At 33.3% G+C, this 26,091-nt stretch overlaps 1 protein-coding gene across 1 annotated transcript in view; it reads left to right on the top strand.

Annotated features, from left to right (window-relative positions):
* Nucleotides 1–26,091, top strand: part of Hdx (highly divergent homeobox) — an 89,638-nt gene that overhangs the window by 7,128 nt on the left and 56,419 nt on the right. Inside the window, exon 3 of the mRNA XM_077107326.1 lies at nt 11,775–11,828. Within this exon, the coding sequence (XP_076963441.1) occupies nt 11,775–11,828 (54 nt within the window). The remainder of the gene's footprint in view (nt 1–11,774; nt 11,829–26,091) is intronic.

The following is a 26,091-nucleotide window of genomic DNA, read 5'->3' as shown; positions in this document are numbered from 1 at the left end:
TATGCTTTCAAGGATTTGAATAATAGGTCATAGATGTTTGTCATTTTCCTTGCTATTGACTAGACCTTCCTACCTCTTCTACCACAATACTTAAGGTTTATCAAGATTTAAGGGGCTTCCAGGCTATTGTCAAGTAATTTAAAGAACTGTCTTAATTCCCTCCATCTTATATCATCATACCTCAATGAAAAGCAATAATATTATAGGAAGCAACTTTTAGGCACCTGGCCTTAACAAAAGTGGGATTTGATTATCATGATTACTAGTCTTTTTTATTGAGAATTTCTTACTGAGAACTCTTTGTTCTGCTTGCTCTTTATTAAAGCATACTTAAAGTAACATTAAATCATACCATTAATATCCTCCCCAATTAAAATCCTCCCTTTCATTAATCTACTCTTTTTTATTTCTTTGTCCACTTACTGTTGTTTGTAATAATAGTAAGGAAATAATATTTACCATTTGTTAAGGGCCTACCAAGTTTCAGACACCACTATCACTTCATATACCCCATCTGGTTTAATCTTCACAGTTATCTGGACAGATAGGCATTTTTCCCATATTTCAACTTCTTTCTAAGGAATACACAGCTAGGAAATGAAGAATCAGGAGTACAATTCAGAAGTGTATTATTCATATTTTATTGTTTCTTCTTTGCCATACAGTATAATTATTTCAAATCTATTTGAATTACTGGAAGGCCTGAGAAAGCAGAGTTTAATGTTTAATTTTTTCATAGACTTACAACTCCTTTACAAATAATTTAATCTCTGGTTTTAGATTTTTATAGTTTGTATTGTTTTCTGACAGAACTTTTAGGGAATCAAATTTTTTATGAAAGAATAGTGTAAGTGCAAAACACTTAGAGATTGCTTTTTGAATAATAATCTCCTTAAAAGAAAGACACTCTGGAATAACTATTTAGAGCATGTACTTAGAGCCTGAACAAACCTGGATTCATACACAGGCTCTGCCACTTTTTATAAGTATGACCTCATGCAAATAACTGAAGCTCTCTATATTATAGTTTTGTCATTGGTCAAGGGGTTTCATAATGACTACTTCACAGAAAACTTGTAACATGAAATGATACAATCTGTGTAAGGCTCTTTGTATATTCCCTGACACAAAAAACTTCCTTATGCATATGAATTCACAATTTGAAAGTTAATTTAACTCTAATAGTCTTTACATTCCACTTCAAATAAAATATTGCAAAGCCCACAATTATCACAGGGTAATTGAGTAGGAAATAGCATTTAGTACTTGCTGAGAGAACACTTGGAGTTTAGATACCACCCTCATCATAGCTATTAAAAGGCAATATTCTTATTTATGTTATTGTAGACCTCCTCAAGCCAACTTTATATGAGAGAGTATGGTGGGGTGTTTGCAGAGAACACTTGGTAGATCACTTTGCCCTACCTTTCACTTAGTTGAGATTTGGGGAAACCAAGGCAGCCAGATGAAGTGGAGTATGTGAAGATTATCCTTCCAAGAATGTGGGGGAAAAAGGTACACTCATACACTGCTGATGGGACTGCAAATTGGTGCAGCCAATATGGAAAGCAGTATGGATATTTTTTCCTTGGAAAATTGAGAATGGAACCACCATTTGACACAGCTATCACTCTCCTCCATCTGTACCCAAAGGACTTAAAAACAGCATACTACAGGGACACAGCCACATCCATGTTTATAGCAGCACAATTCACAATAGCTAAACTGTGTAATCAACCTAGATGCTCTTCAGTAGATGAATGGGGAAAAATGTGGCATATGTACACAATGTAATATTATTCAGCAATAAGAGAATAAAATCATGGCATTCACAGGTAAATGGATGGAGTTAGAGAAGATAATGCTAAGTGAAGTTAGCCAATCCCAAAAAACCAAATGCTAAATGTTTTCTCTGCTATAAGGACTCCTAGTGGGGTAGGGAGAGGGAGCATGGGAGCAATAGACAAACTCTAGATAGGGCAGAGGTGTGGGAGGGTAGGGTAGGGGGCATGGAGTTACATATGATGGTGGAATGTGATGGACATTATTATTCAAAGTACATGTATGAAGACATGAATTGGTGTGAATATACTTTGTATGCAACTAGAGATGGAAAATTGTGCTCTAAATGTGTAATAAGAATTGTAATGCATTCCGCTGTGACATAAATAAAAAATTAATTAAAAAAAAAGATTATCCTTCCATGTTCTGATGAAGGTGCGTTACCAACACTTGCACCAGGACAAAATAAATCCTATGCTCATCTTGGCAAATTATCTAGCTGTGAAGCTATAAGCAAACAAGCAGTTCTCTTGATATTCTGATGCTGGGACTATATAACAGAAATATCTCTGCCCTTTGATAAACCGATAATCTTCAAGCCAAGATTCTATTTCTGGAGAATAGTTTGGTCCGAAGCTATCTAAGAGAAAGAATACAATTGAAGGAAATTGTAGAGTATACTAACAAGTTGAAATCAGCTCAGTTGTGAGGACCCTTGGGAATAGCATCTTAAGGATTTCAGTGGTATTAAGGTATTAAACAAACTGGTAGGAGGTGACAACCATGATACCATGGATCTGTTCCATTTCAGAAGCTCTCCAGGCTAACCTCACTGATGGAGCCAGAATGCAATCATATTAATCTCCAAAGTGCCATTCACTTTTTATGTTACCTCTATGTCAGACCACCTGTTTCTCATGAGTCATGCTATGAATAAAATTTATTAATAACCATCTATCTGAAGATATTGAAGCATCCTAGAAGACAGGTGGTACAAATATGGGATTGATTTTCACTATTACTTTAGTTTGATAAGTAGCTGCATTCCCATCCCTGGTAAGGTCTTAAGAGACAATATAAGTAGAACACTTTTGTCTTATTTTAAAAAGCACTTTACAAATGTACTATATACCCATTAGTACAGTAAAAGTGTTTTAGTAGTTATGTCTCAATTTCTTCAGAACTTGAATGCTTTGATGCTTTTTAAAATAAATATGAAAATTTAGTAGCTGTAGAAACTTTGAACATAGCATCCTATACTAACACAAATTATATTTTTACGTGAGGAAAATGAGGACCATTAAGATTGAATAATATGGTCAAAATAATTCTTTGGAAATTATTCAAGTTTTTAAAAAAGTAATGATAATCTGTGTTGAGTAGGTAGAGTCAGCAGGGACCATTTTTAAACAATTTTATTAAGATGCAATTCACATAATATAGAATTTACACATTAAATGTATATAATTCAGTCATTTTTAATGTTTACAGATTTCAAGCAGTACCAGAGTCTAATTTTAGAACATTCCATCACTTCAAAAATGAACTTCATACCCATTAGCACACCATATCCACCATCCCAATGCCAAGTAACCACTAATCTACGTTTTGTCTCTGTGTATTTGTTCTGTATATTTAATACAAAGGGAATCATACACCAAGTGCACTCTTGTCACTGGTTTCTTTCAATTAGTATAATATTTTTGAGGTTCATTTATGTTGAAACATGTATCAATTTTAATAATGATATTATGTCTTCTATAAATCTGTATGTCTTTCTGCTTTCTAGATTTTTAATTTCTTTAAAAAATTTTATCAACTTTTCAATAGACGAAACTTGGAGTTCTTAAATTTATTCCTAAGTGTGTTATACTTTCTGAAACTATATTCAATTGAATTGTTTTCCTAATTTATTTTTCCTATTTTGTTTAATAATAGCATAACAATTCAATTATGATGATGAATATTCTAGCAACTTCTATTTGTTTTGTTTTCAAATATAAAAGCAGCAGTCCAATTTTTATTTTCCACATTGAATATTTAGTTTATTGCATTTTAATTGGGAGATTTTTAATTACTGCTTCAGACTCTTTACTCATTATTGGTCTGTTCAAATTTTCCTTTTTTCATGTTTCAGTCTTAGTAGGTTGTATGTGACTAGGAATGTATCCTGTTTTTTCTAGCTCATCAAATTTGTTGTCATATAATTATTTATAAGATATGCTCTTATGTTCTTCTATATTTCTGTTTTATCAGTAGCAGCGTCTCATTACATAGATGATTTTATTTGCCCTTCATTTTTTATTTTATCAATTTAAAGACTTGACTATTCTATCTTTAAAAAAACTTAGTTTCATTTTATGTTTTCAATTGTCTTATTTCTTTTCTCATCATCACTATTTCCATCTGCCAACTTTAGGCTTAGCTTGCTTTTCTCCTTGAGGTTGGTGTAAAGTTTGATTGTTTACTTGAGATCTTTTTAAAATATAGGCATTATTATTTGCTGTTAATTTCCCTCTCAGAACTTGTAGTTCATTTTCTGTTGTTGTAACAAAATACTGGAAACCAGATAATTTATAAAGAATGGAAGTTTTTTTGGTTCACAATTGAGGAGCCTGGGAAGTCCAAGACCATGTCATAGTCAACCACATGTTATCTGGTAAAGGTCTTTTTAGGACATCATCATCGTTGCATATCACATGGTGATGCAGAGCAAGCCTACATGCTTAGGTTTCTATTTCTCCTCTTATAAACCAGGAATGTCATCCTGGAGGCTCCACTCTAAAGACTACATCTAATCCTAATTATCTCCCCATGGCCCCACATCCAAATACCATTAACATATGAATCAGGCTATTAAGTGTTGACACAACCTTGTTGGGGACACCTTCAAACCATATCAGAACTACTTTTGCTATATCCTGTAATTTTTTCCTATGTTGTGTTCCATTTTTGTTTGTTTCAAGACTTTTTTCTTTTAAATTTCTTCCTTCAATTTCCTCTTGGACCCATTGGGTGTTCATGACTGTGCTATTTTGTATTCCATATAGTTTTGAATTTTATATTTCCAAATTTCCTTGCTATTGGATTTGAGTATCATACCAGTGTAGCTGGAATAGATACTTGACATAATTTTTATTTTCTTAAATGTATTAGTTTTATATGAACTAATATATGAAATATACTAGAGCTAAAACAATACTCAAGTCTGCTCTTACTGATTTTCTGTCTTGAGCTTTCCATTTTTAAAGTGAGTTATCAAAGTCTTCTAATAATTGTGCCTTACTATTTATTTATTCCTTCAGTAATTTTAATATTTGCTTTAGGTTTTTAAGCATTGCAATATTTGGAAAAGATATATTTGTAATTGTTATATATTTTGTTTTCAGTTCTGGCCATTGAAAGCAGGTCCTCACCGGTGCTAGCCAAGTCCTGTATAACAGAGCTACATCATCAGACATTTTTTTTTTATTTTGAAAAAAAGATTTTGTTAACTTGCCTAGGCTGGCCTCAAACTTGTGATTATTCTGCCTCAATCTTCCCAGTGACTAAAAAAGTGCACTGCCATGCCTGCATGTTGTATCTTCTTGTTCAGTTGACCACTATGTCATTAGATAGTGAATTTCTTTATCTCTTGTGACAGATTTTTATGGAAAGACTCCTTTTTTCCCCTAATGTAAGTGTAGCAACTCTTTTTGTTACAGTTTAACACTTAATATCCTGATTCATATGTTAATGGTATTTGGAGTGGGGCCATAAAGGGAGATAATTAGGATTAGATGTAGTCTTTAGAATAGAGCCTCCTTGATGACATCTGTGGTTTATAAGAAGAGAAATGGAAACCCAAGCAAGCAGGAATAACTTTCCTCATCCCTTCAATTTCAGTGCTCCTAAATCCCTTCAATTTTAGTGCTCCTAAAGTTAATGTGCGTCGCTTGTATGCCATCTATTGTTGGATCTTGTTTTTTTCCCCCCAGTCCATTCAGTCTCTCTCACTCCTTAGGAGAATTCAATCAATTTATACTTAAAATAATATTGATTGGTAAAGACTTAATATTATACTTTCTTACTATTTTCTGATTTTTTTAAAATTCTTTTGTTCATTCTTCTTACCATCTTCCTGTGTGATTTGATGATTTTTGTAGTCTTATTCTTGGTTCCTTTTTGTTCATCTCTTGTGTATTTACTAGAGATTTTTTTTTTCTTTTTGTTTACCATGAGTCTTGCATAAAATGTAAAATAATTGTCTTAAAGTCTTTTTTGTCTAAATCCAATGCATGCATTTCTTCAGGGACACTTTTTTGAGATTTATTTATTTTCATTGAAAAAGCAATAAATTCCTGTTTCTTTATATTCTTTATGAATATGAATTTATTAATTTTTAAAATTGGTTATTTGGAATAAATGTACATCCTTCTTTGCATTCTGGATGCATGCTGTTGGAGACATTCACTTATCAGCCTGGCGTGACATTTTATAGTCTCTTGGAACTTTTCTTTATATCTTTCCTGAGCCTGTGTACACGGTATTTACCAGTTCTTCTGTATGCATAGTTGCTTTTAATGATCTTAATTTGCCTAAGGGTCTCAATCCTACTTCTCCTAGAGCCCCTAGATTTTTATTATATTCCTCAATCAGTAGTCTTTTTCTTCAAGTTTCTGTGGACAGCTAACTCCTTATTGTTTTCATAAGTCTTGCCAATAGCTTCTTACAACTTCCCCTAGCTTGATATTTGAGTTACTTCACTTTTATCTGTCTGAACTACAGATAAGGAAATAAAGAGACCAATTACTCAGATAGCTCCCCAGAAGGTTAGAACTTTGAGAATTAAATCAAATTCAGTCTGATTCTTGTTCACAGAGGAGACTGGGAATTAAGACACTGTTTCCTCAATACTATGTTAAACTACACCATGAAGTAGATGTGAGAAGGGCTAATAAAAATGTCATGGAATTTCACAAAATTTTGAATGTGGTATTTTCTTAATTGGATATTTGCTTGGTTGCTCTATTTTTTATATGATTTTCATTGTTGCTACAAAGTTATTTTAGGCAGCCATTAGTTGTTTATTTAATGTTTCTAACAGGGGGTGTAGAGCTTCTTAGTACTTAATCTTCCTGACTTCTTGTTTTTTAAATTGCAGAGTGCATGCATCTGTGGATATAGAGTTAGTGCAACAAATAACCAGGGTGTTTCTATTAAAAGCCCATCTTTTGGTTCAATATAAAATTGTATGTAAAGTAGATAGGGAGCCATGATTCCTGGTAAGAACATGAGTCCAGTTCAGCTTGATAAAAACAGTAAATCTTTGCTGTTGTTTGGAGATCTGATCTCTGACTACACATGTAATAAACTATTTCATTTCAGTTATAAAAGTATAATTATAATTAAAAACTAATAGTTGAGAATTCATTTTTGGAAAATAGCAAGTAACTTTTGTAGTTTTCTCAAATGTCTTTTTATGAGTAAAATTAGATAATATGTTGAAATATTCTAGAAGTTATAATCTCAGATTCAAATTTGTAATTGTATATCCCTCAGGGCCTTTGAATCACAAGATAATCATCCACATACTAATTTATTTTATTTCACTTATATCCTTGCATTATATTAAACTGCCAATATTCCAGAAATCAGGTTTGTATTGTTATGGTTAAGTACTATTGTAATTTTATTAAAAGATCTTAAAATTATAGTTTCCTTTATCTTAATCTCTCTGTATCTATAAAATTTAACCAAGAAAATATAGAAAAAAAAATCCCACTTTGGATGTCAGTTGCAGGAACTTTTCAAGCTACTAAACCTTTTAAACATCATTTCCCTATCATTTAATAGATAAAATTTTATGTACTTAAAAGTGTTAATTGCTTGCCCCAAAGTAGTAGTATTAAAAGTAATCTGTAAAGTTAATCTAATTTCTCAAATCTTTGCCAGAGACTTGATGGAGAGAAGAGGGGAGAAGTTTTTTACGTATGCCAGGACACCCTACTTTTTCCAGAACACATTGTTCTCAACCAGAATTATTACTCACCTCCCTACAACATCTTACCCCATGCAACAGTCTTGAATATTGCCACTCTTGGCCTTTTGTTGCATTTCAGAAAGTCAGAGCTAGTGAATAATGAAGACCCAAATTAATTCAGTCAGTCATCAGCAAATATTTATTGAGTCCTTATCATATATATATACCCAGTAGTGTTCTCTGTGCTGTAAACCTCATAATTGAAAAACCACATAGGGAACCCTGCCAATTAAGCAGAATGATTGATAGGTTCTCATGCTCAACTAATACCAAAACAACCCATGGAAAGTTAAAACATTGATTTATGAATCTGTTACAGCTGAACTTTCTGAAAGACCCAGTTATTGCCTGATTGTTTTAATCAAATTATATTTAATAAAACACTAATTAATATAATTCTAATTTTCCTAGTTCACATAACAGTATGTTCAGATACTAGCAATAAACAAATTTTTAAACAAATAAACTTTTAAAAATTGTGTATTTGGGATATTTGCAGAAACATCATTATATAAAGATTCATGATCCTCCCACCTTGGCCTCCAAGTAGCTGGGATATCAAGCATTCCAACAGGACTGTATTTCCATAGTTTCCTTTATATTAGAGTCCTTTGTGTACCTGTCTTCACTCTTTCTCTCAAAGTATAATTCTTGCCCTCCAGGAAATTACCTTTTATTTCCTGTAGCACACAAAATAGCACTTCATATAGAAGATATGCTTGATAGACATTTGAATGGAATTCAAAATATTTATTTTGGAAAGTTATATACACTAATTTTAATAATGTTCAATTAGTCATAAAGTTTCTTAAGTTCTTTTACAATTGCTTTAAGAGCCTGAGGGATTATTTTAAATTCTTTCAGTGGTGACAAATCATCAAGTGTTCAGGGAAAATTTGATTTTGGAAAATAGAATTCATTCTGAGCCATGGTTAGTGAATAATATGAATGCTCAATTTGGGCTCTATAGTTTCAGTTAAAATAAAAGTAATGTGAAGAAATGAGATAATCTTTGCATGAGGCATGAAGTGACAAATCCAGAAGTTCCCAAAATCCTTTCAACAATGGCAACATAATTGTGATGAATTTCTTACATCCTAAATTTTCTACTTGGAAACTTGCAGCATTCGTTTGGCCATGTAAATACTAAAATATTTGTTAAATAAGCCTTGTCTCCTTGTAGATTCATTTTATAGTTGTCCAAAACAGGATCTTGAAACTATGTTTAGAACTAACATATCACTTAATCATGAAGTTATGGCCCTTCTCAGTTAAGTATTACATTTTATAGCTTTCAGTGAGTGAGAATCCTGATATCAATATTGCACCAAATAAAACTCCCCCAAATTTAGGGAAACATTTATCTGTACTATGAATCAAAACAAGTTAAATTTCAGCTACACTGATTATCCATTCCTGAGTTTTACTAGAAATGTAAAGAACTAAAGACTATTAGAACAGGAAAAGTGAGTTGAATAAATAACTGAGTATCATGCAACTGTTCAGTAATCACTGTTTGGGGGCTCTGTCTTTTTTTTTCCAATTCATTTGGTTTAACATATTTTCTCTAGAAAGTCTATGCAGCCAGTTGTGAATTGTGGATGGGAATGTATGCAATGATACTCCAAAACAATTGGATATTATGTGATTATTTTAGCTGATTTACCTTTCTTTTTTTGTTCTTTTTAGTTATACATTACAGAAGAGTACATTTTAACATATTATACAAATTGAAGTATGTCTTATTCTATTTAGGATCCCAGTCTTGCAGATGTATATTCCTCTCATCCTCACCCCCTTTTTGTGGGTTACCTTCCGTATATCAGAGAAAACATTTGACTTTTATATTTTGGGGAGATTAACTTACTTCATGGCATGATAGTCTCCAGATCTGTCCATTAGCAAAAAAATATCATAAAGTCATTCATTTTTTAATACTGAGTAATATTCAAATGTGTATATATACCACATTTTCTTTATCCATTCATCTGCTGAGAGACACCTAGGTTGGTTATATAATTTAGCTATTTTGAATTGATCTGCTATAAACATTGTTGTGGCTGCATCATTGCAGTATGCTGATTTTAAATACCTAAGAGTGGTATAACCATGTCAAATGCTGGTTCCATTTCTAGTTTTTTGAAGAATCTCCATATTGTTTTCCAGAGTGGTTGCACCAATCTTTAGTCCCAGCAGCAATTTGTGGGTGTATGATTTACCTTTCTCATTGAAGCTAACAATCAATTGATTTTGCAAACCCAATTATATATTGATGGAAAATTAAGAATGTATACATTTTAAAGATTTTTTCAGAAGAAATCTTTTTATCACCTTCAGTAAAATATTGAAAAAATAACTCATTAATAATTGGTCCGTATCCTGTACCATTTAGTTGTAACTTTACTGCCATGGTATTTTATATGTTTTTACATATCCTTTAAAGTATCTGGAGTTATGAATTATTTTAGCCTATGCCTTGCATATTAGTATCTTTGTAGCTCAAAATAAAGTGGCAGGTATGGTGGCCAGCAACTTTGAAAATTTACCTGAAGTTAGAATAATTGAGGTTATTTCTTAACTCTTACATGAACTATTTGATCATTATGCATTCTCAGGAGATACATTACTATATAAACCATCACTGTAAACAACTTACCAAAACATTAAATGTTTGATTGAATACACATTACCAACACCACTTCCTATCAAGGCTGTTTTGACTTGTCAGTATCTCAGAGAGAAACAAGTGTATGGTAGGGGAAATAGGGCAAGCAACGAATATGGAGTATTATTTAATCCTTGTGTATCCCATGAAAAAAAAATGTGATTAAGTCCTAGTTATCATTAACCAAAGTTCCAGGACCACCTTAGTCTTTGTAAACACTCCCCAGAATTCATTCTCATCTATTCCCTTGCATATCTGTACTGAGAAAATTTATTTATAGTCATTTGTCTTAGTATACTTTACTTTAATAAGAATAATCATACTATTAGCTAGGATTTTATAGAAGCATTGTTTCAATTTCAGGTGTGATACGTAGAGTAGAGATTATTGACATTATTATATCTTTGGCTACTATAATAATTTTTTCTATTTTTAAAGGTAAAATGTTTCAACATTTATGGGATTATTAGACAGTATTTGATCAATAGCACTTGTATGCAGTGCAAGAAATATGTGCTTGAGGTTTGCAACATTGCAAAATTTCACTACCAATGCTAAACACTGGAATGTACTTAAAAAAGAACATATTTTACGGAACATGATTTTTTTTTTCTAGAGAGGTTTCAGGTTCACATTTTCTGATTTTTGCAGTCATACATTGTTTACACAAAGTCAATTTTTTATTAACACTTAAATTTCATCATTTAATAACAAAGTGGGGAGGACATCGTGAATAGACTAATGAAATCACAGTTTGGAGAAAAATGTTTCATCCATTCCAATTATAGGCCTAAGATTTAATAAGGTACATCTAGTAATGATTATATTATTGCTGATTTTGGAAAGTAAACACAGGTAATATGTTCAAAATGGTTTATAGTATACACCTTTCATTATGAAGTCATCTGTTGCTTGATGATGATGCCTATTTAAAATGTTCTTGAAAATTTTTCACTTATTTCATAGGGCATTGCTTTTCATTTTAATTATATCTTCAATAGATTTCCAAACACCCAACATGGCACCAGCAATTCTAGAGCCCCACCCCCACCCCCGTGCCCCCCCCCACACACACACACAGTGTCCTAGAAACCTTCTTGAAATTGCAGGAAAACTTTACACCACTTCTAAATTTTTTCCACAAATTAATCCATTTAAATACTTAGGGATCAAAAAAATGCACATTTGCATATGCTCTGAATGCAAATGTATCTTGAAATTATCTATATATTTTTTTCATTCTGATCAACATTATATGTAGTGTCAATGTATACTATATTGAGATTTGATTTGTTGTTTTCACAGATTTCAGGAAACCTTACTGTGCCTTGGATTACAGGGTGTTCTAGAAAAAGAGCAGTAAGTAATCTTTTATTTAAAGCAACAAATGTTTTTTATCTCCTGTTAATAGGAATACCATTGAGAAAAATGTCATAATTTTTGTAAAGCTGGCAAAAATTAACCTTTATTTAACCTCAATGAACACATTTTGATTTCAGAATATTTATATATACTGCAAAGAAAATCTTAAATATAGTAATCAACACTCTGAAATCAGTGGGTAGTGTTTTTGAATAATCAGTGGGTAAGTTTTTTCCTGCTTTAAAATGTTCAAAGTAATTCATAAAATATTATATTTTGCTTACATTTAATTAGCCTGGTTAATTTTATAATTCAATTGAATTATTATTGATATAAAATATATTGATTGGTATTAAATTATTTACTATTTTAATGCAATTCAGTATTTACAAGTATCTTACAAATAAGGTTTTTATTTTTTCCTCTGGCTTTTTTGCTGAAACTTATGATTTTTTTAAAGTTAATATAAATTTATTAAAATGGTGTTTTACCAAAGAACTTAATTCAGATGATCTGCATAGGACCCATTAATATGCCCTGGGAAATAATGCAAGAGACGACCCATGGAGAATTATGAAAGGTGGAAAGAAGAAGATGACTGGTTAGGAACTCCAGGAATTGAAACCATAAGGTGTTTTGCCCTCCTTCATACATTTAATAGTAGATGGCTATCCAAACTAAGCAACTCATTACCCGTAAACAGGCAACAGAAAAAAAAAAATGGATAGTCTCATTATTCCCCCATGTGGAACATGTGTCCACATGAGAGACTGGTAACATTGGCAAGGGAGATAAATTCAAAGTCCCCACTGATATTAAACAGCCAAGAAAAGTGCTTTCCTTCCCAAGGCTTGAACCTCTCCTCCCTCTCTTGGAAATACTAGGCAGCAATGAAAAGGAAGATATTGCAACAAAGAGCAGACAGGTCTGCAGAGCCTCTTTGTCCTACTAAGCTACATAATTCTTCCCTTCACCTAGAAAATTAGACTAGAAAGAGGGGTCAAGCTAAAACAAACATACATTCCTAGAAGTGCTCTATTCATCCCTGAAGAATGGTGAATCCATTCTTCCCACCTAAAGACAATGATCTGTTGATTGGCACTAACAGGAGGAATTTCCTCACAAGTACTTGGGTTGGATAAGGTCTTCCTGTCCACTTAAGTGGCACTAGAAAGGATCAGTAAAAACCCTGGTGACATAGATAAATCAGTAAAAACTCTATATAAAAATAAAACCACAGAGGTTCTGAAAATTTTATAACTGGAATCATAATCCATAAAATTAGCCCATGACCTTTGTGCTAAACCTAACTTAGTGACTGCTTGCTTAAGTAAAAAAAATTAAATAAGACTGAAAGTCTCCTAAATTACCGACCAATGTTAAGGAAACAGTTGAAAATCACCCATCATAAAAAGAACCAGGAAAATCACAGCTTGAATGATAAATGACAATCAACTGAAAAAACACTAAAATAAGTCATATTATGGAATTACCTGACATATAGTTTAGAACATCAATTTTAAAAATGCTTCCTCATAAAATTATAAATTATCAGTACCACGCTGTTTTTGTTACTATCGCTTTGTAGTACAGTTTTAACTCTGGTATCGCTATACCTCCAGATTCACACTTCCTGCTTAGAATTGCTTTTGCTATTCTGGGTCTTTTGTTTTTCCATATGAATTTCATGATTGCTTTATCTTTTTCTACAAGAAATGCCGTTGGGATTTTGATTGGCATCGCATTAAACCTGTAGAGAACTTTGGGTAATATTGCCATTTTGATATGTTAGTTCTGCCTATCCATGAACAGGGTACATTTTTCCATCTTCTAAGATCTTCTTCTATCTCTCTCTTTAGGGTTCTGTAGTTTTCATTGTATAAATCTTTCACCTCTTAGGTTGATTCCCAAGTATCTTATTTTCTTTGAGGATATTGTGAATGGAGTGGTTTTCCTCATTTCCATTTCAGAAGTTTTGTTGCTGATATACAGGAATGCCTTTGATTTATGCGTGTTGATTTTATATCCTGCCACTTTGCTGAATTCATTTATTAACTCTAGCAGTTTCTTTGTAGACCCTTTTGGGTCTGTTAAATATATTATCATGTCATCCGCAAATAGCGATAATTTAAGTTCTTCTTTTCCTATTTTTATGCCTTTAATTTCTTTTGTCTGTCTAATTGCTCTGGCTAGTATTTCAAGAACTAAATTGAATAGAAGTGGTGATAGAGGGCATCCCTGTCTTGTTCCAGATTTTAGAGGGAATGCCTTCAGTTTTTCCCCATTTAGGATGATGCTAGCCTGAGGCTTAGCATATATAGCTTTTACAATGTTGAGGTAAGTTCCTGTTATCCCTAGTTTTTCTAATGTTTTGAACATAAAGGGATGCTGTACTTTGTCGAATGCTTTTTCTGCATCTATCGAGATGATCATATGGTTCTTGTCTTTAAGTCTATTGATGTGGTGGATTACATTTATTGATTTCCGTATATTGAACCTAGTAACAAAAACAGCGTGGTACTGGTACCAAAACAGGCAGGTGAACCAATGGTACAGAATAGAGGACACAGAAACCAATCCACAAAAGTACAACTTTCTTATATTTGATAAAGGGGCTTAAAGCATGCAATGGAGGAAGGATAGCATCTTCAACAAATGGTGCTGGGAAAATTGGAAATCCATTTGCAACAAAATGAAACTGAATCCCTTTCTCTCGTCATGCACAAAAGTTAACTCGAAATGGATCAAGGAGCTAGATATCAAATCAGAGACACTGATAGAAGAAAAAGTTGGCTACGATCTACATATTGTGGGGTCGGGCTCCAAATTCCTTAACAGGACGCCCATAGCCCAAGAGTTAATAACAAGAATAAACAAATGGGACTTACTTAAACTAAAAAGTTTTTTCTCAGCAAGAGAAACAATAAGAGAGGTAAATAGAGAGCCTACATCCTGGGAACAAATTTTTACCCCTCACACTTCAGATAGAGCCGTAATATCCAGAATATACAAAGAACTCAAAAAATTAAACAATAAGATAACAAATAACCCAATCAACAAATGGGCCAAGGACCTGAACAGACACTTCACAGAGGAGGACATACAATCAATCAATAAGTATATGAAAAAATGCTCACCATCTCTAGCAGTCAGAGAAATGCAAATCAAAACCACCCTAAGATACCATCTCACTCCAGTAAGATTGGCAGCCATTAGGAAGTCAAACAACAACAAGTGTTGTCGAGGATGTGGGGAAAAGGGTACACTTGTACACTGCTGGTGGGACTGCAAATTGGTGAGGCCAATTTGGAAAGCAGTATGGAGATTCCTCGGAAAGCTGGGAATGGATCCACCATTTGACCCAGCTATCGCCCTTCTCGGACTATTCCCTGAGGATCTTAAAAGAGCGTACTATAGGGATACTGCCACATCAATGATCATAGGGGCACAATTCACAATAGCTAGACTGTGGAACCAACCTAGATGCCCTTCAATAGATGAATGGATAAAAAAAAATGTGGCATCTATACACAATGGAGTATTACGCAGCACTAAAAAATGACAAAATCATAGAATTTGCAGGGAAATGGATGGCATTAGAGCAGATTATGCTAAGCGAAGCTAGCCAATCCTTAAAAAACAAATGCCAAATGTCTTCTTTGATATAAAGAGAGCAACTAAGAACAGAACAGGGAGGAAGAACATGAGGAAAAGATTAACATTAAACAAAGACGAGTGGGGGGAGAAAAAGGGAGAGAGAAGGGAAAGCATATGGAAATGGTAGGAGACCCTCAATGTTATACAAAATCATATATAAGAGGTTGTGAGGGGAAAGGGGGGGGACAAGGGAGAGAATTGAACAACAGCAGATGAGGTAGAGAGGGAAGATGGGAGGGGAGGGGTGGGGGGATAGTAGGGGATAGGAAATGTAGCAGAATACAACAGTCACTAATATGGCATTATGTAAAAACGTAAGTGTGTAACCGATGTGATTCTGCAATTTATATTTGGGGTAAAAATGGGAGTTCATAACCCAATTGAGTCAAATGTATGAAAGATGATATATCATGAGCTTTGTAATGTTTTGAACAACCAATTAAAAAATTATAAATTATCTTGAAGCCATTGAAAAAAAATAGAAAACCTCAGTAAAGCAGTAGAAGTTGTCAAAGTATTATAGAACTGAAAAATGGAACTAAAATTGAAAACTTCCTAGATGGTTCAATATTAGAGTGGAAATGAAAGAGAACAGAATCAGTGAACTTGATAATAGATTACTAGAACTAAAATACAAAGAAGAACAGAATGTTTACAATCTGTTTTGACTGAAAAATAATGGACTGATTTTTTAAAAATATTTTTAGTTTTAGATGAACACAATACCTTTATTTTATTTTATTATTATTATTTTTAATTTCTTTATGTGGTGCTGGGAATCAAACCCAGTGCCTTCACATGTTAGGCAGGCACTTTACCACTGAGCCACAACCCCAGTCCTGGGCTGGATTTTATTGTATGTTAATGATATGTCAATGAAGCTTTAAAAAACTACTCAATTTAGATATTGTAAAACCTGGATAAAACTTATAAAATTTAAATATAATTACAGTATGTGTGAAGAAAACTTAACTTTCAAAATGACATTTATAAAATGCACATTGGATTTTAAAGGCAATATGATAAGTAGGAATATGTATAATATCTCAAAAATTTTTATAGTTGTGGTAAGAACATTTAACACAAAATACATTGTCTTAAAAATTAAACACAATACAATGTTGTTAATTATAGGAATATTGTCGTATAACACATTTTTGGAACAGGCTAATTTTTCAGTTTATTTATCTTTACTTAAATGAAGTATATATAAAGTTGTGTTGTGATTTTTATAAACAATCATAGTGAAATGATTACTATACCCAAGAAAATTAGCATATCCATCTTCATACATATTTACCAATGCTTGTTTTCTTTTTATCATTTTTTGTGCCTAGTTCATTGTTTCCTTTTTATAATAAGTGCAACTCCAATCTAATCTTTTAGTAAATATCCAATATATAATACCTGTTTTTGTAATTGTTCATACTGATGGGATAACATGTGGCATTTCAATACATATACACAATGTATAAGCATGTTCACAATGTGTAAAATTCAGATCATAGTAATTGGCATATCTGTCACTTTAGACACATATCAGTTTTTTTTTTGTGTGTGTGTGTGTGTGTGTTGGGAATATTCAACATTTCTTATATTAGCAATTGCCAAATATTCAATTTATTTTTGTCAACCATAGTTTATTCAGAGTTTATTTATTGTGTATGATGTGAGGTAGGAGTCCTGCTTCATTCTTTTGCTTGTCTTTATGTAATTGTTCCAGGATTTCCCAATGGTTGGACTTACATAATTGTCAAAACTCAATTGACTGCAGAGGTCTGATTTATTATTGGACTCTTAATTCTGTTTAATTGATCTATTTAACTTTGTGTCAATACTGCACTGTGTTGAATACTTCACCTTTCCAGTGAATTTTTAAATAGAATTATGAGTTCTTCAATATTATTTTTCTCCTTTAATTTTATTTTGACAATTCATAGATGACTACAATACTGTATATATTTTGTGTCCTGCTCTTCAACTTCTGCAAAAATTATAGTTGAGATATTGAGAAGAATTTCATTGAATCTGTATATTGCTTTGGGAAAAGATTGACATCTTAATAATATCAAGTCTTCCAATCTATGAATATGGGATGTCTTATTCAGGTCTTTATTTACTATTAACAGTGCATTTTTTAAAAAGAATTAAAAACTAAAGGATGAATGTTTTCTCTGATAAACAAATGCTGATGAATAATGGGGAGATAGGGAAAAATGAAGGAACTTTGGTTTGTGCAGAGGGGAGTGAAGGAAAGGGAGGGCATGTGGGAATGGAATGGACAGTGCAATGAAATGGATATTATTACCCTAAATACATGTATGATTACAATCCCCATGTGACTGCACCATATACAGCCAGAGGAAGGAAAAGCTGTGCTCTATTTGTGTATAATGTGTCAAAATGCATTTTTACTTCATGTATGACTAATTAGAACACATTAAAAAATATTTTTTGTCTTGAACCTCTTTGGTTAAATTTATTCTTATATATTTATCCTTTTTTTAAGTTGTGTTGTATTTTTTTATATGTACATGTATTAGGTATTTCTTTTTTTTCTTAATTAATTTTTATTGTTGGTTGTTCAAAACATTACATAGTTCTTGATATATCACATTTCACACTTTGATTCAAGTGGGATATGAACTCCCATTTTTACCCCGTATACAGATTGCAGAATCACATCAGTTGCACATCCATTGATTTACATATTGCCATACTAGTGTCTGTTGTATTCTGCTGCCTTTCCTATCCTCTACTATCCCCCCTCCCCCCCTCCCCTCCCCTCTTCTCTCTCTACCCCCTCTACTGTAATTCATTTCTCCCCCTTATATTTTTCCCCATTTCCCCTCACTTCCTCTTGAATGTAATTTTGTATATCCCTGAGGGTCTCCTTCCATTTACATGCAATTTCCCTTCTCTCTCCCTTTCCCTCCCACCTCTCATCCCTGTTTAATGTTAATCTTCTTCTCATGCTCTTTGTCCCTACTCTGTTCTTAGTTACTCTCCTTATATCAAAGAAGACATTTGGCATTTGTTTTTAAGGGATTGGCTAGCTTCACTTAGCATAATCTGCTCTAATGCCATCCATTTCCCTCCAAATTCTATGATTTTGTCATTTTTTAATGCAGAGTAATACTCCATTGTGTATAAATGCCACATTTTTTTATCCATTCATCTATTGAAGGGCATCTAGGTTGGTTCCACAGTCTTGCTATTGTGAATTGTGCTGCTATGAACATGGATGTAGCAGTGTCCCTATAGTGTGCTCTTTTTAGGTCTTTAGGGAATAGACCGAGTAGGGGAATAGCTGGGTCAAATGGTGGTTCCATTCCGAGCTTTCCAAGAAATCTCCATATTGCTTTCCAAATTGGCCGCACCAATTTGCAGTCCCACCAGCAATGTACAAGTGAACCCTTTTTCCCACATCCTCGCCAGCACTTGTTGTTGTTTGACTTCCTAATGGCTGCCAATCTTACTGGAGTGAGATGGTATCTTAGGGTGGTTTTGATTTGCATTTCTCTGACTGCTAGAGATGGTGAGCATTTTTTCATGTACTTGTTGATTGATTGTATGTCCTCCTCTGAGAAATGTCTGTTCAGGTCCTTGGCCCATTTGTTGATTGGGTTATTTGTTATCTTATCTAATTTTTTTAGTTCTTTGTATATTCTGGATATTAGGGCTCTGTCTGAAGTGTGACCATGCATCTTATCTGATCATAATGGAATGAAATTGAAAATCAACGATAAAAGAAGTAAGGAAAAATCATGCATCACTTGGAGAATGAACAATAGGTTACTGAATGATCAATGGGTTATAGAAGACATCAAGGAGGAAATTAAAAAATTCTTAGAGATAAATGAAAACACAGACACAACATATCTGAATTCATGGGACACATTGAAAGCAGTTCTAAGAGGAAAATTTATTGCTTGGATTTCATTCCTTAAAAAAAGAAAAAACCAACAAATAAATTATCTAATACTTCATCTCAAAATCCTAGAAAAAGAAGAGCAAAACAACAGCAAAAGAAGTAGAAGGCAAGAAATAATTAAAATCAGAGCTGAAATTAATGAAATCGAAACAAAAGAAACAATTGAAACAATTGACAAAACTAAAAGTTGGTTCTTTGAAAAAATAAATAAAATCGACAGACCCTTAGCCACGCTAACGAAGAGAAGAAGAGAGAGAATTCAAATTACTAGCATATGGGATGAAAAAGGCAATATCACAACAGACACTTTAGAAATACAGAAGATTATCAGAAATTATTTTGAATCCTTATACTCCAATAAAATAGAAGATAGTGAAGGCATCGATAAATTTCTTAAGTCATATGATCTGCCCAGATTGAGTCAGGAGGATATTGACAACCTAAACAGACCAATATCAATTGAGGAAATAGAAGAAACCATCAAAAGACTACCAACTAAGAAAAGCCCAGGACCGGATGGGTATACAGCAGAGTTTTACAAAACCTTTAAAGAGGAACTAATACCAATATTTTTCAAGCTATTTCAGGAAATAGAAAAAGAGGGAGAACTTCCAAATTCATTCTATGAGGCCAATATCACCCTGATTCCTAAACCAGACAAAGACACTTCAAAGAAAGAAAACTACAGACCAATATCTCTAATGAACCTAGATGCAAAAATCCTCAATAAACTTCTGGCGAACCGGATACAAAAACATATCAAAAAAATTGTGCACCATGATCAGGTAGGATTTATCCCTAGGATGCAAGGTTGGTTCAATATACAGAAATCAATAAATGTTATTCACCACATCAATAGGCTTAAAAATAAGAACCATATGATCATCTTGATAGATGCGGAAAAAGCATTCGACAAAGTACAGCATCCCTTTATGTTCAAAACTCTAGAAAAACTAGGGATAACAGGAACATACCTCAATATTGTAAAAGCAATCTATGCTAAGCCTCAGGCTAGCATCATTCTGAATGGAGAAAAACTGAAGGCATTCCCTCTAAAATCTGGAACGAGACAGGGATGCCCTCTCTCACCACTTCTGTTCAACATAGTTCTCGAAACACTGGCCAGAGCAATTAGACAGACAAAAGAAATTAAAGGCATAAAAATAGGAAAAGAAGAACTTAAATTATCACTATTTGCAGATGACATGATTCTATACCTAGCAGACCCAAAAGGGTCTACAAAGAAACTACTAGAGCTAATAAATGAATTCAGCAAAGTGGCAGGATATAAAATCAACATGCATAAATCAAAGGCATTCCTGTATATCAGCGACAAATCCTCTGAAATGGAAATGAGGACAACCACTCCATTCACAATATCCTCAAAAAAAATAAAATACTAGGGAATCAACCTAACAAAAGAGGTGACTTATACAATGAAAACTACAGAACCCTAAAGAGAGAAATAGAAGAAGATCTTAGAAGATGGAAAAATATACCCTGTTCATGGATAGGTAGAACTAACATCATCAAAATGGCAATATTACCAAAAGTTCTCTATAGGTTTAATGCAATGGCAACCAAAATCCCAACGGCATTTCTTGTAGAAATAGAGAAAGCAATCATGAAATTCATATGGAAAAATAAAAGACCCAGAATAGCAAAAACAATGCTAAGCAGGAAGTGTGAATCAGGCGGTATATCTATACCAGACTTCAAACCATACTACAGAGCAATAGTAACAAAAACAGCATGGTACTGGTACCAAAACAGGCGGGTGGACCAATGCTACAGAATAGAGGACACAGAGACTAATCCACAAAGTTACAACTATCTTATATTTGATAAAGGGGCTAAAAGCATGCAATGAAGGAAGGATAGCATCTTCAACAAATGGTGTTGGGAAAACTGGAAATCCATATGCAACAAAATGAAACTGAATCCCCTTCTCTCGCCATGCACAAAAGTTAACTCAAAGTGGATCAAGGAGCTAGATATCAAATCAGAGACATGGCGTCTGATAGAAGAAAAAGTTGGCTATGATCTACATACTGTGGGGTCGGGCTCCAAATTCCTCAATAGGACACCCATAGCACAAGAGTTAATAACTAGAATCAACAAATGGGACTTACTCAAACTAAAAAGTTTTTTTCTCAGCAAAAGAAACAATAAGAGAGGTAAATAGGGAGCCTACATCCTGGGAACAAATATTTATCCTTTTGATGCTATTATAAATAAAATCATTTTCTTAATTTCCTCTTTTGCTTGTTCATTGCTAGCATATATAATAAATTTAGTGCATTGATCATCTATTTTTCAAATAGGCTAAATGTGTTCATTAAGTCTAAGAGGTTCTTTTGTGTATTCTTTGCAATTACCTCTACATAGGATCATGTCACCCACCAATAAATATTTTTCCCAATTTGGAGGCTTTTTTAGTTCTTTTTATTTTTTTTTCCTTTTTCTTCCTAATTATACTGGTTTTTACTCTTAGTACAATGTTGAATAGAAGTGATGAAAACAGGGGACCATGGTCTTGTTCTTGATCTTGAAATATTTTTCAATTTTTCATCATTGAGTATACTATTAGCAGAGGATTTTTCATAAATTCCTTTAATGAAGTTTAAGTTCCTTCTGTTGCGAACTCTGGAGTAATTTTAGCAAAGTGTGTAGAATATTGTTGCATGCTTTTCGAGCACCAGTTGACATGGTCACGTGAGATTCCCTCCCCCTTAAATCCCATTAATGTGGTTTGTTATATGATTGAAGTTTTTTTGTGATGAACCACCCTGATATTTCTTGGATAAATCCCATTTAATTATACGGTATAATCCTTTACTATGCTACTGAATTCCATTTTTATGTTTGAGGAATTTTATGTCTATATTCATAGAGTTGTTTCTGCAGTTTTCTTGTGATTTTTTTTTTTTTATCTAGCTTGATGTCAGGATGTTTGTATCTAGCTTGGCCTCAAAGAATGAGTTAGAAATGTGACTTTCTACTCAATGTTTTATAAGAGCTTGATTATTGAAATTAATTCTTTTTGAAGTAAGTGTTTGGTAGAATTCACCATTGAAGCCTTATGGTAGTCATGGGGGATTGGTTGTTTTCTTGTTGTTTTGTTAAGAGGTGTTGATTATAGATTTGATTTCATCTTTACCTGTCATTGATTTCTTAATCTAATGTTGGTATGTTGTGTGTTTCTCAAAATTTATCCGTTTCTTCAAGGCTCCTTAAATGACAGAATATAATTATTCACAGCAGTCCCTTATGATGCTTGTATTCAATTCTGGAGTACAAGTGTATGGTACCAACATTAGCTTAGTTCTGGTGAGGACCTCATAGCAGGTGGCAACACAATGGAAAAGGCAAGTGCAAGAGAAAGAAATCACTGGGTGAGACAAGAAACCATAGATAAATGGCATACATATTTTTAATGCAAGCAAAATAGGCTACAGTTTGGGCAATTAAATGACATGAGTTATCTTAACACTGTCAATTTAAAGCTATGAATATTTTAAACATATGGTCAAAGTAATTATGTTTTTTCTCTTCCACCTGATATTTTTATGGTAGAGGCAGTGATAGCAGGATAATTTCCTTCCACATAAATATTTTATTCCAAAAACTGCTTATATTGGGCTGGGGCTGTAGCTCAGTGGTACAGTGCTTGCCTAGCACATGGGAGGCACTGGGATTGATCCTCAGCACCACATAAAAATAAATAAATAAAATAAAGGTGCTCTGTCCATCTACAACTAAAAAATATATTTTAAAAAATTGCTTGTTTTACACCTGCTATCAAATAAATTTCAAATCTTTAAGATCATATTTTTTATATTCATTGTAAAAGTTTTCATATTCACTGATAATAACACAGGGATAAAATTTTTGAGTTTGGTTACATTTTACAAGAGCTAAGCTTATTTTTAGATCTTTGCTGTACTTTAGTAAGATTAAAACGTGAAAACACAAAAGGACCTTACAATGCAATGAGATTAAAGGAAAGAAGAATTTAATAGGCCAATGACTATTGTGGTTCATATTTTTATTAAAGAATACTTGGTTACATGCAGGTTTTAGCGGAGGCAAACACAAGTTTGTTAACAGTACTGTTAAATACTTATGAACCACATACTTTGTATACACATAGCAGTGTTCATTGACTGGGTGAGAAAAGATCCTATGTATTGGAAGTTTTGCTACCAATTTCTTTCCACATTTAAGGTTATGCAAAAAGTTGTTTTCATTAAATATATTTTAAAATTTCATATTTTACATGAATATGCATAATTTGATGACTATTCATGATTCCAAAAATGTACTTAATATTTTAAAATGTAACACTTTCTGCTGTTGGATTAAAGATTGTGAGAACCATGTTAAGTCACATAAATTTTACTTAGTGCTCAACTACTTAAATTGTTACTGATTACCTCCTTTTAAAAAAATTTTGGTGTATATTAATTATACAGATTAGTGTGTTTCATTGTAACATTTTTTACATGACATAACATAAATTTGAGTAATTTAATCCCCATTACATCTCCTGTTTTCTCCCTCCTCCCTCTCCCAGATCTCCTTCCTCTACCCACTATATCTCCCTTCTATTTTCATAAGAATAACTTTTTTTTACTCTCTAGCTTCCACATATGAGAGATAACTTACAACATTTTATCTCTTTTTTCCTATAAGTTTATGACCTCCCTTCTATTTTATGTCCCAACAGTTGTTGTATTGCTGTATCTATACACTCCAAGCCATGCACATGCTTATTCTATTGCACCAATAATTACATTTTGGTGTGAGTCTCCTATTTTTATTTACTTTAACTAATCTCTTTTTTTAAAGTGAGAGAGAATTTTTTTAATATTTATTTTTCAGTTTCCGGTGGACACAACATCTTTATTTTATCTTTATGTGGTGCTGAGGATGGAACCCAGCGCCCCACGTATGCCAGGAGAGCGTGTTAATGCTTGAGCCATATCCCCAGCCCCTAGGTGGCACATTGCAGGAGCTAGTCACAGATTCCCCTTAAGCTCAAGAACTGTGTTGCAGGGTAACAGACCCCTATATTTAAGTTACTCAACAAACAAGGTTCTTCAAAGAACACATAGAAGCAAGCAGTACCAATTATGAACCTGAGATGCCATAACTGAGGGGTCTCTAAAAGAGCTAATGAAAGCTATTTCTGTGTTCTTATAAATGGTGAAATGATATTGACAAGACAGGAATTCAGACACTTTCCACAGCTAGCTATAATTCAAGTGACATATGTGCTCCACAGGGGCTATGTCTCAAATGTAAATAGTAAAAATGTAAATCACAAACCTAGTGTGAATGTGCAATGTATAATTTCTAAAAGATTCAGAAAAGTAGGCAGGATGAAATGCCCTTAATAGAGAAGCTGGCAAAATTCCAAACATGGCCAACTACAATTCCTCTTTCAAGAAGAGTAGGATATTCCCTCAAGTATCTGTGATTCTCCTTGTAAATTAGCCTCCCCCTAATAGCACATTGTACTGTTTTTCTTGTTTTGGATACAGGTGGGTGTGTTGGAGGAGGTAGGTGTCAGAGGACACTAATGTTTATTTATTCCCGTGATTATGAGCCTGATTGATTTTGCATCAGTTTTCTCGTTTAATCATTTTAGCAATCTTATGTGAGAGACAATATCCATTTTAAAATAAAGAAACTAAGCCTCAGAGATTAATGAACTTGCCTAAAATTAGGAAGATTCTAATCTAAATTGGGACTTTCTGGATTTTCACTATTTTGCACTGAGGAGAAAAAATTAAAGAATGTATGCTGTTTCTGGCTTTTAATTTTTGTTGTTGGAGAATAGAAGTTTTATATGTATGTTAAATGATAGACTTCACATTTACAAGTTTGCTCTTGTACACAGAAGATAACCAGTAATTCCTCTATTTTTATTGAGGCTACCACCTGCTAAGTTCAGAGAGAAAAATATTATTCAATTCTATCCAAAAAGATGTGTCCATTTCTCTAGGGAGTTCCTTAAATAGTGTACTTAACTGAATTCAATGTGTTTAAGCTTAGCTCTGATAATAGGGGGGGTTTGCTTCACTTCTGCTTGTCAGTGGAAAGAAGTTTTCTATTTGTATTACACTCCCCTGGCAGAAAACTGTGACTGAAACTGCTTGTCAGACAAATAAAATGTTAGCTGAACTATGCCAGTAGAAGCTCTAGAGATCACTGTTTGTCTTTTAAGAAAAGTTAAATGAAAAATAACAGGTAGGGACCAGAGTTGTAATTCAGTGTTAGAGCTCTTGCCTAACATGTACAAGGCCCTGCATTCAATCTTGAGCACTGAAGGGATAAAAAGGACTGCTAGTTCTCACATATGGTGCCTTTGGAAGGAAGTTGGGCCAGGGATTTGCATGACACTACAGACGGTTTCAAAGTTATGGTGGTTCAATATACTATATTTTTATGCTTTTTATTTACAAAATAAATACACATTAAATATAAAATGTACTTGTGAATTTGACTTTTATATTCTCACAGAATAGCAGTATGTGGCAGAATACACTTTCATCATGCTGGGCAACAGCAGCAAACTACAGTACACAGTCCCCCATGCAATTGTGAGGGTAAACAACAAATACTCTACAGTGTACCATGTTGCTAAGCTATGTAGTAGGTTAG

The sequence above is a fragment of the Callospermophilus lateralis genome, chromosome X, assembly GCF_048772815.1.
Source record: "Callospermophilus lateralis isolate mCalLat2 chromosome X, mCalLat2.hap1, whole genome shotgun sequence".
NCBI classification, from domain to species: Eukaryota; Metazoa; Chordata; class Mammalia; order Rodentia; family Sciuridae; genus Callospermophilus; species Callospermophilus lateralis.
This window is presented reverse-complemented; position numbering and strand designations above follow the sequence as displayed.